General features: G+C 44.1%; 1 protein-coding gene, 1 long non-coding RNA gene and 1 pseudogene across 2 annotated transcripts; 2 read left to right on the forward strand and 1 right to left on the reverse strand.

Annotated features, from left to right (window-relative positions):
- The first annotated feature begins 3,891 nt into the window (after positions 1–3,891).
- Positions 3,892–6,262, forward strand: LOC100844615 (selenoprotein H). Its single transcript, XM_003577175.4, has 4 exons — positions 3,892–4,382; positions 5,352–5,448; positions 5,569–5,628; positions 5,974–6,262. Exons 1-4 carry the CDS (start codon positions 4,039–4,041, stop codon positions 6,052–6,054), a joined length of 582 nt encoding a protein of 193 aa, XP_003577223.1. The 5' UTR covers positions 3,892–4,038; the 3' UTR covers positions 6,055–6,262.
- Positions 6,263–6,628: 366 nt separating this feature from the next.
- LOC100832065 overlaps positions 6,629–16,866 on the reverse strand; it is a 41,326-nt pseudogene continuing 31,088 nt past the window's right edge.
- LOC112272301 lies at positions 9,189–9,912 on the forward strand. The gene is made up of 2 exons (XR_002965910.1): positions 9,189–9,572; positions 9,657–9,912. It is a non-coding gene; the product is annotated as an uncharacterized LOC112272301 (long non-coding RNA).

Genomic DNA, 16,866 nt, shown 5'->3' on the forward strand with positions numbered 1-16,866 from the left:
AACTGCTGACTTTTAACCCTTCATTCACTTACTTTTCTGTTCCATATACAGAAGATTAAAGATCGCATGTTTATCCATTTATCGCAGGACTAGTACTTAACACAGTTCGACTTAAATTGCGCCAATGGCAATGAATTCACCGTGAAGACGGCGTAAGTTCAACATTTGCGGCAGATCCTTGGTTCAAGCCACCAGTAATTTACATATTAGTGGCGTGTGTCCGTGGCATGGCACTAGTATATTACCAAAAATACTAGTAACAAAAACACCAGTGGTGAGTAAATATAGGGTCACACCATTAACATAATTTTTAAAATTTAAAAAAAGGTGCTGCTATTATTGAATTCAACAACAATGTCATATGACACGCCGGTAATCCAGATAACAGAACAGTAAAATTAACATCATCCATGCCATTATTGAATTTGGTCCGGGTCAGGCATATTACTCGTTGTGGATGATAACATATTAATGGGGTCACGGTCTTCAGAGTCTTCATGATCTGAGTAGTCGCGGTACTTGTAGAAGAAATAGATGGTGTCAAAAGCATGGTTGAGATAGAATTTGCATCTCCCCCCAGCTTCCAGCCCATAAACATTTGCAAGTTGTGTCCAACGAGGGCAACCAAAATAGCTTCGGTCTGCCTCGTTGGTGACTTGAACCCTGTAGGTCCTGGTGGGCACTGTCATCTGGACCAGGGTGACCTCAAACGATCCCTGGTGACGAATGTCTCTCTTGACATGGTCCATGAAGTCACGCCTTGCGCTGCAGGGAATGGGCTGAGCAAAATTATAAGAAAACAACAATTAGCTGGGCGCAACTATGAAAAACTCAGTCACAACATACATGTTGAATTGAAACATACGTACCGTCCTAATTTCACAGTTCTCGGGGAGCAGTATCACAAACTTCTTATTCTTGCACACGGCATAGCCACATTTGGCGCACGCGGGGAAAATGTGCCGCATGATCCTGTTACTGATGTTTAATGTGCAACTAAGAAATAATTTCACACAATTTGCATCTATGTGCCTAAATCAACTGCAGTAAATCTAAATCAAACTACACTATAACTAAATCTAAATCAACTACACTATAACTAACTCTAAATCAACTACACTATACATCTATGCCTAATAAGAAAATCAAAAGCGTTTCTCTCTTCGTTCATCGTCTGAGCGCCTTTGTATTTCTTTGTAAGTAGTGTTTAGTTGTAGAGCAACGTGGAATGGAATAGAATGGTTATATTCTTATAGGCTAGAATGGAATGAACGGTTCTAGTTTTCTATATTAATTCTAGAAACCAAACACCTCGAATCACTGGTTCCACTTGGAACCAAATGTTTCTTACGTTTTGAGTTACCACATGGTTAAGATTGTTTAGCCATAGGATGCGAGATTGAAATGGCTCAGCCCCTTCAGGGGTGGAACTACCAATATGGCATGCTATGGCTATGCCACACCTCTGCTTTCGGTATTCTATATATTTGACTTAGTTTTGATGCAAGTTAGCAGATCAGGCCGCTACTGCACACACTCTTCAGATCGTGCCAAACCCAACATACTCCTAGGTGCAGTTACCTCCTGTTGAATGTTCTACCATATTGTAGTATATATTCTACTTTATCATTTTTAATAAATTCATATGCAATGTGTAAGATACTCCAATGCGAACTACAAGAAAAAAATTACAAGTTGGAACGTAGTTTTTACTACATTTTAGAAATACCTTCAGATTTGTACACACGGTATGGCTAAAAAAAAACTACATATTCTAACTACAAATTCAATTCCTATTCGTTCTATTGGTGGCCCTAAATATTGACCATAGGTACGTCCCTGTATTTGTCCACTGGACAAAGAGCCGATTTTGGTATTTGTTGAATGCAAGATATTGTGTATACACTATCAGGAACAGAAGAAGGTGATGATGTGGGAAGTAGGAAGATTCCTTTTTTTTTTCTCAATCCACCCCCTTCTTCCCCAGCCCCATGTCGACCTCGGATGAATTTGATGAAAATCCTTCCCTGACGATTAGTTTGTCTTCTTCTTCTCTGACCTGAGGGAGGTGAAGACCTTTGCGGATGTGGTGCATGCGGTGGAGATGACGGCGCATGGCTCTATTGGCACTGGCGCATATACCAAGTGGCCGGGCTAAATTGGCGGGCATAGGAGGCAGGTTGTGGAACTGGCTAGTTTCTGTGACACACCTTAGCCGTACTAACGTGAACTTACTTTGTATGCCTCTGCGGCATAGATTTTTCTCTCCCGTTGCAACACACATGCATGTTTGCTCATAAATTAAAAAGAGAGGAATTGGACGGCTCACCTTGGGGTCGAAGGAGACGTGGCGCGGGCGGAGACGGAGACGGAGATGTAGCACGCCGAGAGGGTCGACGCGGTCACAACGGCGGTCTTTGACGGTGGGAGGAGAGGAGGAAGGGGCGGCAACGGCCCGAGAGGATAGGAAGAGGAAGAGAGGGAGGGCGGTGGCGCGAGTGGGAAAAAAGGGTTTTGGCCGGGGAGGGGGACGCACGGTGGTCTTATGATGTTTGCCTCAGGGGTGGGCTGGGCTGCACTATTGGTAAGGCCCACTAGCCCACGCCACATGCCACGGGGTAGGCTGGCCGGCACTGGCTAGTGGCGTAACTAGTTTTGCCCACCCATGGTACTAGTGTGCTCAAATGTACCACGCCACTAGTGATATGCTCCGGGCCAAGACAATTGGGACCACAAACCAGCAGTGTGTCCCGTCCACAAGCGCGCAACTGCTATCAACTTACATGTGGCATATGGAAAGTTTCACACAACTGGTAATACTAGTGACGCGGAGTTATAGTCATGCGCCACTAATAACGTGTCTCTATTAGCGGTTTCCTACTAGCTTCATCTCAAATGCAGTACTTTTGTTAGACAGAGAGTTTGCCTCATAAACAGCACATATGGTAGATCAACGATCACTACAAATTGGACACATTCTATATAAGCGGCTCAGATAAAACAAGGGGAGATCCTTGCCTTTGTGTTCGCTGTTCGCACCATGTCGCGCGTCGTCCTAAAAACATGGCCTCAGGTGCTGTTGCTGAAGGAAACAGATCACTGTGACGTCAAAATGAGCTGGATTTGATTTTTTGTACTGCTTGTTGGAAAATACGATGCAGGAAATATTGATTCTAGAAGAGGCACGGCCCAGCCTCTAGCATGCTGCAAAAGGATCAAGCTTGCTCCCTTTGCACTACATATATCTTACAAAATACAGAGTGTCTTTTTTTTCTTTTTTCTTTTTTTGCAGAAAGGAGCTTGATAAGGCAAAACAAAATGGGCATGTAAGAGGGAATTGACACCTACTTGATGATCTGAGATGCAGAACTTATTCTTGTCCGGCGCCACAAAACGAAGAACAAAACAATTCATCACCATAAAAATGTGCAGTGTGTATTAATGCTGCCAATGACAGATCTCGAGGATAGAATGGAACACGGCAAACGAATCGGGACCAAGTGTCGCCGTGGAACTGCAAGCTCAGGCATCTGCCGGTACTCAGTAGCCTTATCCTGCAACTGCAACAGAGGTTCAGACAACTTTGGTTCTCGACTATTCATCTCAACTTTTGTACTTCTTCCGTAACATAATTGTTAGTCTCAAATTTGTTTCAAAATGGACGTATTTATTGCTAAAAAATTTAGATACATGTAATATTTCAACAAGAATTATACGAAAACTCTCGTGGAGCTCTCTATTTGTTTTTTTAAGTCCTGGAGCTCTCGTATAACGGCGCGTGCGCGGCATCGTCCAGTACCGGCTGAGCGTAACGGCCGGGCGATATCCCCAGTCGGGGCCTATTGGGCCTGGCACCTGACGCGGAGGCCATGAGCCTATTTGGCATCCCCTGTTGGCGGGAAATGTTCTCGAGTTCTTCCCCACGCGCGCCATTTCCCATCAAACGCCCCGAGGCCGAGGGTTCAATCTCTCTGTCTCCCAAGCGCAAGTCCCCGGAAATCTAGGCGAACCAGCCCAAGCCCAAGCTCAAATCCGGCGATGGCTCCCAAGCGCAAGTCTCCGGCTGCGGCGGCTAAGGCGCCGGCGATGTCGCCGAGGAAGACGCGGAGCATGGCCGCCGGGAAGCGGGGCGCGGTGGCGCCGGCCAAGGAGGAGGGGGAGGCTGAGGCGGTGCCGGTGCAAGCGGCGACTGCGCTGAAAGGGTGGAAGAAGGAGGTGGCGGCGGCGGCGGTGGAGAAGGAGGATGCAGATGCGGTGCCGGTGCAGCCTGCCGCGAAGCAGAAGGGGAGGAAGAAGGCCAAGAAGGAGGTCGCGGCTGCGGTGGCGGAGGAGGATGAGGGTGCTTCCGTGCAAGACGGGAAGCGCGTCGTCGTGGAAGCTTGGTGAGTTCGTTCGCGTGACGGTTACAGGTTTTACCTCTTGGGATTCTGGACGAATTTAAGGAATTTAGGGTTCGATTTAGTGGGGTTTTGGGTATGATTAATAATAATTGATAAAAGAGGCGAAGTTTTAAGATTGTTTTGTAGATTAGATTGGGGCAAAAGGTGCCAATTTTGGGGTGTAAGATGAACTGACTGAACTGTAGTAGGTATCCGATCTATTGGGGTTTACCTGAAGCAGGTATCTGACTTTCTGTTTGCAAGTGTTGAGTGATGCATGAATCATGATCAATTGAAGTAGGTATAGCATGTGCTCCAACTTGTAAAGAAATCCAACAGGAGTCGCAAGCTGCAAACCACGACTAAAAATTAGTTCCATCCAGTAGTTTCCATCTTCAAGTTGGAGCCTGGGTGTCGATTAAGCTGCCCTGGAGAATCACCGATATTTCAAGGGTAACGCACCTGCTGAAATAGTACCATTTCCTTTTGTGGACCTAAAATTTGCTCTCCAGCGGAGTTTGAAGGTTTGCAAGATTAAATTATTTTGGGTAACTAGAGATGTAGAGAACCTCATTTGCACAATATTTATTCGCACCTCTTTTCCATTTTGGAAATTAACAAATGGGAAACTACTAGGAACAAGCAAAACATGTTATTTATTGTTTGCTGGAGATAAGAGTTACTTTTTCTTATGATTACTTATGTAGGAAACTTGGAGTTTTTTGTTACATAAACGCCGAACATTGTTCTGCACTGTAAATTTCAAAATGTTTCAGAGATGACCCCATTTGATGCAAACTTATTTCTTCATTGCACATATGAAAGTACTATTTGAATCTACCTGGCAAGTTGAATGCTCTGCAGCCCATCCCTTTGTAAACTTGATATGATCTTGTATTTGTTTTGTCAACTCTGGCTGGAATTATGGTTGTAGTTTCCTCTTACCACTTTCTTGTTTGTTCAACTCTCCAGCACCCAATGCCAGCACTTTAAGAAAAGAGCTTTGAAGGTGAAGGAGGATTTGGAAAGTGCTGTCCCCGGGCTTTCTGTGATAATCAACCCTGAAAAGGTATCTCCAGTGTGTTACTTCTTCATAATCATCATGAACTTCACCATGCCATGATTGACATTTTGTTTTTGCATCTCATGCTTTTCTTGATCGTCACCCTTTTTACTGCCTCATTCTCAGCCACGCCGTGGGTGTCTTGAGATACGTGAGGAAGGCGGTGAAGTCTTCATATCACTGCTGGTAATCTCACTCATCATCCATGGGATTCTTAATCACATAGCAGTACTCAGTTAGCTATAATCATACTTTTATTTTGCCAAAAGCTTACTTTTGATTCATACTCGTTACAATTCCGTTTGATTGTTTCATAGTACTAGGCAACATTTCAACCAGATCCATAATATATGTGTTGCTTCAGTTGCAAAATCAAACTCTCTGCATTATACTGATAATTGAGGCCTATCAACATGCGTGTTTTCTTACATTGGTTTCTTGCCGCCATTCTAATTAATATTACTGCATTGGTTCAAGATGCGGGGTGACTTTGCAATTTGATTTAAGTAACATGCTGAAATTGACGTGCAGAACATGCCTCGGCCCTTCACAGCGATGAAGAAGCTTGACATGGACGAGGTCATCCAGGACATTGTCAAGAAGATTTCCTGAATCTGATCAGGCATTCATGATTGGAGGCCCCCCTTTTGCGATGGAAAACATGAGCGTTCAGGGCTAATTTTGGGTAGGAACTTGATATCACAGTGGCCATAAAATGTGGAATCACTGGTCTGTTAATTATGCATCTGATGTAGCCGAGACATGTCGAATTAATCGAAGTGGCAAATGGATATTAATGCTCAATAGTCCATGTTCTAGATGTGTGATCTTGTATGTGCTTTCTGTGCTGATCATGGCCTTGGCTGTTTCCTCATTTTGGATTACTTAGCTGTTCTATGTTTACTTAGAAGTCCCCATCAGCCTGAATTGCTGTGCTCATCTTGGTAAGAGATAATCAAATAACAGCTTAGCACTTTAGCAGTCATCTCTGTTCTTCTATGTAACCATTTCACAAGGTACAACTCTAAATTTCCAGGCGTGTCAAATCAGTTCATCTGTTGCACAAATGAGACAGCCATATATGTTCTTTGCTCAATAGCGACAGCGATCGACTAAAGATGGCCTGTGCAGACGGCATCAGCATGAATAGCTGGTATGGATGTACGATTGAATGATTGCCATAAACTTATAGGACTATGTTTGCAAAATTTTCAGATTGCATCAACTGAAGGGTTAGAAATTACATTATGAATTTCATGACACATAAAAGCTCACCCCTCGTTTATACAATACAAACCACACAGTAGTACTATTTGACAAAGAGATGAACCGAAAATTAAAAAATGTTGGAACATTTGATCCATGTTGTGCAGCTCGCATTATGCTTTGGCTCCATTGCCAGGGCTGCTCTGCATTAATGCATAACTGAAGATGAACAAGGCTGGCTAGCTTCACTTCCACCTGCTCACATCAATATTTAAAGTATATCAGTTTCACCGGATATATATAGGACCATGCAGCTGGGTTTAACTTATCGACATTTTACATTTCATCAGAGCAGTTTGACATATCAACTAATCATGCAGTCTGTCGAATGGATCATCAAAGCGATCGCCAATAATACAAAAGGAAATACATGTGTACGTGGAAGTATTGGTTAACAGCTAATGTTTTGCTTAGCAAATTGCTAAGAGGTGTATCAACTTACTTTCTATCCGAGTAATTTTACATATCACCGAAGGAGTCAAGTACCAAGAATGAAATTAGAAGATGTGGCAGAAAAACAATAATACCAAATTAGAAGAGTGCAAGGACGATCTAATTACCAGCAGGCTAGCACCGCTTCTCTTCCCGTGCTTCGCATTTTGCTCTATACCCTGAGCCGGGTGAAGCAAATATTTCCTGTTGCTCCTCTGGGTCAACAAAACAAATGAAGAATGGAATCAGCATGAGGAAGTAAATTGAAGAAACAATATGTGGACAGGGCATTCTAACAGATAATGGAGAGACTTAGAGTAGAAGATGTAGCTCGAAGCAGTCGTGTTAACTTACCTTCAGATTGAGATGATATGCTGGTTAATAAGTGCTGGGACAGTATATCCCTCATCCTGACAGCGTCTTCATCTGCTAACTGGCGCACTTGATCGCTGTAATTCACCTCCCGGTCACTGAGCATGCCTGCACCCTCTTCCATGTCTATCACTATGTTATGCAACCTGCAGCACACGCTGATTGCTCTGGTCATCTCGCTTGGATTGTCCGGGCGCCACTCGCTGTGCATGATCTTCCATGTGCTTTCGAACCTTGCCATCGCCTTCAGCGCGATGTTTCTAGCTGCAGAGTGTCTCCTGTTGAACTCGGCTTGATAAGAAGAAATATTTGGGAGGTCATTCTGTAGCTCATCATAAGGTGTGAGCAGCCAGGGCCGAAGAGGATATCCTACATCACCAATTACGTATTCCCCAACTTCTTCTGATGATACCTTGAGCTTGTTGCCATTCAGCCATGCACCCTTCTCGCACTCCTTGAAGAGCATAGAGTCATGCAAAAAGCTCAACTGGTTCGTGTTACCTACCCGCAGTCCCACCAAAATGCTTGTGAACCTCATATCTGGACCGACGACGCCTTGAAATACAATGCTGTCCTTGTCCTGATGGTCCCAGCTTCTTGACACAGATGTGATATGAGTTGTATGCAAAACGCCGCAGCAGTTTGGCAGGCCATGGATCTCGTCAAACTTGGATTTTATCTTCTCAATTTCATCAGATTGTGGCCAGCGTAGATGGCGCTTTGCTCTCTCCAACATGGCACCAGCAAAACTCTTGGTTACCATCGACACGGTTGACTCGTCCACTCCAATAAAGGATCCTACAATTGCAGGTGAGTCGCCAGAGTTGAGCATTATCAGAGCGATGGCTACTCGCTCCTCTAAAGAAAAGAACCTCACATAAAAAAGGAAGTAGTTGTTCATAATTTCCAAAGACGATTCCTTCAGCAAGCTGCAGACGTAGTCAAAGGTTCTTCTAGGCATTTTCAACACTGACTTGAGTGTTTGTGCATCCTCCAAAATACTAAGGGTTCCTGAAGAAGATGCAAAAGTGGAACATAAATTTCAATGCAACAACTCAGCTGCGACAGTGTTAAAATTTCATCCACAAATTCAAAAAAAAGTATTGTTCGACAACCCATACAACAGATAGAGATCAGTTCGATTTAGACTCTATCCTAAAACTGTAGCTAGGTGTGAGTGATCGTTTGTTAAAACTGTAGTAAGTAATCGTTTTGTTTTGATCAACTTTAGGTGTCAGATCAGACACGTAAAAGAGGAGGCCATCCGACAAAAGATAGAGATCAGTTCAATTAAGACTCTATCCTAAAAAAAAAGTTTAAATTAGACTCACTGAAGACAATATATACGGGCATTGAGTAAATTGCGAAAAAACACATATCCAGCGGATTGAGTAATCCACCAACCCAAGTAATTTTAACTGATACCCACGGGCACAAAACTATTGACTAACAAAACACCCAAAACTTGCAGCTTTGGCGAAGTTCCCACATGTCATAGTCACGAGCCATTTTTTGGCTTGATTCTTCCTCCCGACCCGCTGGAGCCGCATCTTGAGGCGAGCCGCTCACATCTACATCCTCCGGCGGGTTCAGCGGCAGATTCAAGTTGACGAACGCGCAGGACAGTGAACCTGCCGAGGAGGTTGCGGTGGAAGAAGCGGGCGGGTTCCGACCTCGACCGCGAACTCCATCCTCCGCCCAGCGGATCCCATCCGCGCCGGCTCTCTACGACGCCTCTAGCCTCTCGCCGTGGGAAACTGCTGCGGTGCGCCGTCATCGTCGCAGGGCGGCAGGAAGAATATGCGGAGGCAGAAGGCGAACCCCTTCACCGTCGCGTACAACCGGGGTGGGCTCATGGGGCAGTTCCTGTTTGGGTAGGGGGCTCAGGTGGCGGTTGCTGCTCGGGGAGGTGGGCTCCTGTCGCCGCCGGTGCTGGAGGAAGGGGGCGAGCAGGAGGGAGGATTGAAGAGAAGACCTGGCGGCGAATTTTGCCGGCAAATGGATACGGCTCGGCTTCCATTGAACTTGGTCAACAAACCAGGCTCGTGCCTATATGACAGGTGGGCCAGGATCATCAACTTGGCCAAATCTGCGATTTTCGGGTGTTTTGTTACTCATTAGTGTTGGACTTGTGGTCTGTTTAGGTGGGCGTGAGATTACCTTTTAACCTCCTGCGTTGGTACCTCGCCTTGATCGCTGGCCATTCACGTGATGGTACATGGAGGTACCGTCCATCTGCAGCCGTTAGATTTGAAGACATGGACGGTTGCAAAAATATCAAGCACCGGAGAACTTCCCAAAAAACAAAGTGTGGTGGCACGATCTACTGCTGAAGCAGAGTTTAGGTCCACGGCTTCGGGATTGTGTGAATTGATGTGGCTGACGATATTATTATCTGAACTCAAGCTGTTTGATGGTGGACCACTGGAACTCAATTGTGACAACCAAGCTGCAGTCAATCCAGTCATAGGGCTAAACATGTTGAAATTGATAGATACTTTATAAAAAGAAAAGACAGATGAGGGAACTCTCCAAGTTAACTTTGTTAGATCTGAAAATCAAATTGCTGATGTGTTGACAAAAGGTGTTAGGGCCAGTTGTTAAGGCTTCCTTGACCGGCTCCTCTGAAAAGCTGCCCTCCCCAGCTTCATGAAGTAGTCGACAACTAAATTTGATTAGTCTTTGGCCTAAACTACTTTGAAAATCTATCTAAATTTAGGATGCGGCTTCTCCAGGAAGATAGGTCCCGCCCAAGCAATCCCGCTTCAAACCAACCAAATCCATGTCCTCCTGCCAGACAATACATTTTTCCCCGCGCACGCGACGGTGCATTTCGCACCATGTCGGCGGTGCATTCCGCACCATGTCGGCGGTGCATTCCGCACCGGCAGTGCATTGCGTGCCGGCGGTGCATTTGTACCCGCGCCGGCAGTGCATCACGCGCCGCTACTGGTGCACCCATGCACCGCCATCGGGGTAGGCAGTGCATTCGTCGGAGCGCCGCCCGTGCACCGGTGCACTGCCGCCGGACCATCACCGGTGCACTGGTGCACCTCGCACCGGCGCTTTCGCAGGACAGTGCACTTCGAAATCAATGACGAATTGCGCCACCACGGCGCTGCTCCTCGCCGCCGCCGGTCGACGGCAGACCCCCGCCGGTGCGCCGCCGTCACCCCTCGCTCGCCGGCGGTGCGTCACGATCTGCCGCCGCGCGGCCTCCTAATGGTGCGCGCGGCCTATAGGAGAGCCGGTTGCAGAATATACTATACACACACATGTTACTAGCTGCTCGTGGTACACGGTGCAACATCGCTCAACGTGAAATTTCTAATTAGCATGATGACACTAAAAAACAAACTAAAAAGCCAGTAATTGTAACAGAACCAATTAAGAAGAGGGAGCGCAGTTGTGTTTCTTTACCTCCGGATTCCAATGGTTTGCTGGTCAACGACAACATATCCCTCGTTGCGACCGTGTCCTCATCTGCTAACTGGCGTACTTGCTGGCTACGGTTCATCTTCTGATACTTTACTGTGCCTGCCTTACACTCCATGTCTACCACTATATTATGCAATATGTAACATGCTTGGATTGCCCGAGAAAGCTCAAGCTGATTTTTTGGACGTCAACTCTCCGCGCAGGATCTTCCATGTGTCTTTCAACCTTGCTACAGAACTCGACACAACTATTGTAGCTTCTGAGTGTCTCCTATTGAACTCCACTCGACCATCTGAGAGGTCATTCTCCAACTGGTACGGTGTGAGCAGCCAGGGAAGAAGAGGAAATGCTCCATCACCAATTATGTATTCTGCAACTTGCCATCCATTCAGCTTGCTACCATTCAACCAATTACCCTTCTCGCACTCCTTGAAGAGCCTAGAATCCTTCAAAATGCTTGACTCATTCTTGTTGTCTAGCGACCCCAACCAAATTTCTCTGAACTTCATGTCTGTAGCAACTACAAGTTGGATTAGCCTGCCGGCATTCACCTCATGATCACTGTTTTCTGATCCAAATGTGAAGTAAGCTGTATGTACAACACCACAGCAGTTTGGCAGCCGTGAATGTTGTCAAACTTGTACTTGATCTTCTCTATTTCGCTGGAGTCTGGCCACCATAAGTGGTGCGAAGCTCGCTGCCACATAACATCTGCAAACGTCTGGGTGATCAGCGAGATGGTTGCCTCGTTCACACCAATAGAGGATCCTAAGGTTGCAGCTGGGTTGCCAGAGTTGAGCATTATCAACGCAATGGCTACTCTATCTTCTAAAGAAAAGAACCTTATATCGAAAAAAAAGTAGATGTTCATAATTCCCAAAGACAATTCCTTCAGCAAGCTGCAGATATAGTCAAAGGTTCTTCTTTGCATTTTCAACACAGATTCGATTAGTTGTGCATCTTCAAAAATATCCAGGGTTCCTGCACGAGAAGAGGATGCAAAAGTGGTTTCACAATCCATAACTTGAAGTCAAGAGCTGACTTGTCACAGGGTTAAAATTGCATCCATAAATTCAAAAGTAATTGGTCGACAACAGATACAGCAACTAGTAATTGCTAAAACTGAAGTAAATATTCATTCTTTTTTTTAACGAACTTTAGGTGTCAGATCACACACCTAAAAGAGGAGGCCATCCGGCCGGTTGCACACCATATATCAGTTTCAATTAAATACAGTGACGACAATATATACCTGCGCTACCTCATGCACACATATGGCAAATACTCATTTATTGTGTGTCTCTTGCTCCAAACTGCCGGACTCTCAATAGCGGAAGATCATATAACATCCCACACGACACATATGCATATATTTGTGCATCTATTGAATATGGAAATTAGATCAACTTCATGCAAGATCAAGATTCGCCTTTATGCACACATGCATGGTAATTTTGGTTACATATATATACATCTAAAATTCTATTACTAAAGAATAAGGTGTCATCACTCACGATGTAGCTCGGCTTTGACAACCGGCAGTAAATGAACCATTCACACCAGGTGACCTGTTCACAAAGTTAATTAACGTTGTTCTACGGTCGAGGTACTCTATAAAAATATCATTGCTCCAAGTGACGTCAACAGGGTTGTCAAGTTTCTTCTAGAACTTGTTGGTACCAGAAGAAAAATCTAACAGACACAGAAACCAACCGAATTAAGATGCAGCAATATTAGTACTAATTAATTTACCTCCAGATTCCGACGGTTTTCTAGTCAAGTGTTGCGACAATATATCCCTTGCTGCTACTGCATCCTCATCTGCTAACTGGTGAACTTCCTGGCAAAGCTGCATCTTGCGATAGCTCGCTATGCCTGCCTTACACTCCATTTGTATCACTATATTATGCAATGTGAAGCATTCTATGATTGCCCGAGAAAGCTCAAGGTGATTGTTTGGACACCAACTCTCTCCGTGCAGGAACTTCCACGTGTCTTTCAACCTTCCTACAGCCCTCGACACAACTGTCGTGGCTTCCGAGTGTTTCCTATTGAACTTCAGTCGACAATCTGAGAGGTCATTCTCCAACTGGTATGGTGTGAGCAGCCAGGGAAGAAGAGGAAATGCTCCATCACCAATTATGTATTCTCCAACTTGCCATCCATCCGATAAATTCAGCTTGCTACCATTCAACCAATTACCCTTCTCGCACTCCTTGAAGAGCCTCGAATCCTGCAAAATGCTTGACTCGTTCGTGCTGTCTGGCGGCCCCAACCAAATTTCTGTGAACCTCATGTCTGTACCAACAACAACTTGGACTGGCCAGCCGTCATTCACCTCATGATCACAGTTTAGTGATCCGAATGTGAAGTGAGCTGTATGTACAACACCGCAGCAGTTTGGCAGGCCGTGAATCTTGTCAAACTTGTACTTGATCTTCTCAATTTCGCCAGAGTCTGGCCAGCACACGTGTGAAGCTTGCTGCCACATAACATCTGCAAACGTCCGAGTTATCAGCAAGACGGTGCCTCGTTCACACCAATAGAGGATCCTACGGTTGCAGGTGGGTTGCCAGAGTTGAGCATTATCAGCGCAATGGCTACTCGATCTTCTAAAGAAAAGCACCTCAGATCAAAAAAGAAGTAGCTGTTCATAATTTCCAAAGACGATTCCTTCAGCAAGCTGCAGACATAGTCAAAGGTTTTTCTTGGCATTTTCAACACAGACTCAAGTGTTTGTGCATTCTCAAAAATTGCCAGGGTTCCTGCGCAAGAAGAAGATGCAGAAGTGCTGTCACAATCGATAACTTGATGGCAAGAGCTCAGCTGTGAGAGTGTTAAAACTGCATCCACCAATTCAGAGACTAGTACCGATCGGCAACCCAGGCCATACAACACAACAGGTACATACTTTTCTGTTTTAACCACAATATAAAAGAGGAAGCCGTCCGGCAGGTCACACACCATATTCGTGCACTACCTCATGTATTCATATGGCACATACTCATTTCGTGTCTGTTGCTCCAATCGTCCAGATTCTATAGATATATGATAATATAATATAACACGAACCAAACATTTAAATATGGAATTAGGATCAATGTGGTTTGTCAGAATTTTTTTGATCAATGTGCATGTGTGATAGACTCCTTTCTCCAGACATGCATGGTAATTTTGGTTACACATATGTACATCTAAAACTTTGTTCCTACACACACATGCGCATATGTTTTTTTGAGATTGACAATGTGTATATGTACATCTAAAGCTTATTAAAGAACAAGGGGTCATCAGACACAGTGTAGCTCGGCTTTGACAACTGGCAATAAATGAACCATGCACACCAGGTGGTCTGTTCACAAAGTTAAGTAACGTTGTTCTATGGTCGATGTACTCCATACAAATATCATTGCTGCAAGCAACGACAGCAAGGTTGTACATTTTTTATTATTTGATATTGTTTCTGTTAGAACAACTAGCATAACAAACAAGGCATTTGCGTGGCTAGATTTATTTGATATTGTTATGCTCCCTCTGATTCATATTACTTGTCTCAAACTTGTCCAAATATAAATGTTTCTATGTTTAAAAAGCGTCTAGATACATGTAATATTTCGACAAGTAATATGGATCGGAGGGAGTATTTTGATGTTCTGTCCTGTCGGCTGGGACACAATAACGAGTTATAATTCAATTTAATTTGCAGCTACACTCACAATGATATATCAATCATAGTATTGAAAAATTCAATAACCACATTTTGAAAAAAGACATAAATCTTTTTGGTCTCAAACAAAGATATGGTTCCTGAGAAAACTCTGTTAGTGTGAACAATCAGACTTAAAGGAATAATCATATAGTCAATTAGGTTTCTAAACTAGGTAATAACAATCTACTATATACTAAAAGTACATGAAGATAGAAAGACAAGAAAATGCAAAAAAAGGCAAAACATTTGACAGTTAATATGTGGACATGGATAATTACAGCCATTGGGATCTTCCTAATCGTAACGGCGGAAGATCTCTCCAGGAACATTACATTGATACCGCTGATCGAGGTTAGGCCGGGATCCTAGTTACTAAATTTATTAAAAGTGTAAAGAATGTTCAATGTAATAATAATTACTAAAATTAGAAAGTTGTATTTAGTAACATGACCAAACTTCCGAACTTTTGAAAATACATCAGGCATAAACATCAAGTTCTTCTAGAAATTGTTGGTACCAGAAAGCAAATTTAAAAGACAGCCAAACGAATTAACATGCAGCAACAGTTGTACTAATTAATTTACCTCCAGATTCCGATGGTTTGCTAGTCAAGTGTTGTGACAATATATCCCTTGCCGTGATCGCATCCTCATCTGCTAACTAGCGCACTTCCTAGCTACAGTTCATCTTGTGATAGCTTGACGTGCCTGCCTCACAGTCCATTTTTATCACTATGTTATGCAATATGCAACATGCTATGATTGCCCGAGAAAGCTCAAGCTGATTTTTCGGACGCCAACTCTCTCCGTGCAGGATCATCCATGTGTCTTTCAACCTTGCTACAGCCCTCAACACAACTGTTGTGGCTTCTGAGTGTCCTATTGAACTCCACTCGACCATCTGAGAGGTCATTCTCCATCTGGTACGGTGTGAGCAGCCAGGGAAGAAGAGGAAATGCTTCATCACCAATTATGTATTCTCTAACTTGCCATCCATCCGATAAATTCAGCTTGCTACCATTCAACCAAGCACCCTTCTCGCACTCCTTGAAGAGCCTCGAATCCTGCAAAATGCTTGACTTGTTCGTGCTGTCTGGCGGCCCCAACCAAATTTCTGTGAACCTCATGTCTGTACCAACAACAACTTGGACTAGCCTGCAAGTCATTCACCTCATGATCACAGTTTAGTGATCCGAATGTGAAGTGAGCTGTATGTACAACACCGCAGCAGTTTGGCAAGCCGTGAATCTTGTCAAACTTATACTTGATCTTCTCAATTTCGCTGGCACACGTGTGAAGCTCGCTGCCACATAACATCTGCGAACGTCCGAGTTATCAGCAAGACGGTTGCCTCATTCACACCAATAGAGGATCCTACGGTTGCAGGTGTGTTGCCAGAGTTGAGCATTATCAGCGCAATGGCTACTCGATCTTCTAAAGAAAAGCACCTCAGATCGAAAAAGAAGTAGCTGTTCATAATTTCCAAAGACGATTCCTCCAGCAAGCTGCAGACATAGTCAAAGGTTTTTCTTGGCATTTTCAACACAGACTCAAGTTTTTGTGCATCCTCAAAAATAGCCAGGGTTCCTGCAGAAAAAGAAGATGCAAAAGTGCTGTCACAATCGATAGCTTGAAGGCTCAGCTGTGAGAGTGTTAAAACTGCATCCACCAATTCAGAGACTAGTACTGATCGGCAACCTATACAAGACAACTTGCAATTGCTAAAACTGAAGTAAAGAACCATTCTGTGTTATCCAATTAACTAGTAATTACTAGATCAGACACGCAAAAGTGTAGGCCATCCATGCGGTTAGACACGATAGATCAGTTTCAATTGCATTCTATCAACAGAAATATACGTATATCAGAACATCATATAATATCCCATATGACACATACACGCACGAAGGGTAATTTTGGTTACATATATGTGCATCTAAAACTCTGTTCCTACACGCACTATGATATGTACATCTAAAGCTTGGCAGTGAATAAGGTATCGTTACTCTGTCCCTTGGCTCTGACAACTGGCAGTACATGAACCAAAGTTAAGTAATGTTTTTTCGGTCGAAGTACCACATAATGGACCATGCATTTGTGTGGCATATCTGTGTTAATTTTACGAACAACTAGCAAAATGGACCATGCATTTGTGTGGCTAGATTTAATGGTTATATTTAATTGAGGACACCACTGACCAGTAATTAT

This window comes from Brachypodium distachyon, chromosome 4 (assembly GCF_000005505.3).
Source record: "Brachypodium distachyon strain Bd21 chromosome 4, Brachypodium_distachyon_v3.0, whole genome shotgun sequence".
Classification (NCBI taxonomy): domain Eukaryota; kingdom Viridiplantae; phylum Streptophyta; class Magnoliopsida; order Poales; family Poaceae; genus Brachypodium; species Brachypodium distachyon.

Bases quoted from the DNA above. Each gene is read 5' to 3' on its own strand.
- LOC100844615 (XM_003577175.4), top strand. From the start codon at position 4,039: ATGGCTCCCAAGCGCAAGTCTCCGGCTGCGGCGGCTAAGGCGCCGGCG. The intron at 5,449-5,568 runs GTATCTCCAGTG...CCTCATTCTCAG, and splicing joins TGATAATCAACCCTGAAAAG to CCACGCCGTGGGTGTCTTGA. The intron at 5,629-5,973 runs GTAATCTCACTC...ATTGACGTGCAG, and splicing joins AAGTCTTCATATCACTGCTG to AACATGCCTCGGCCCTTCAC.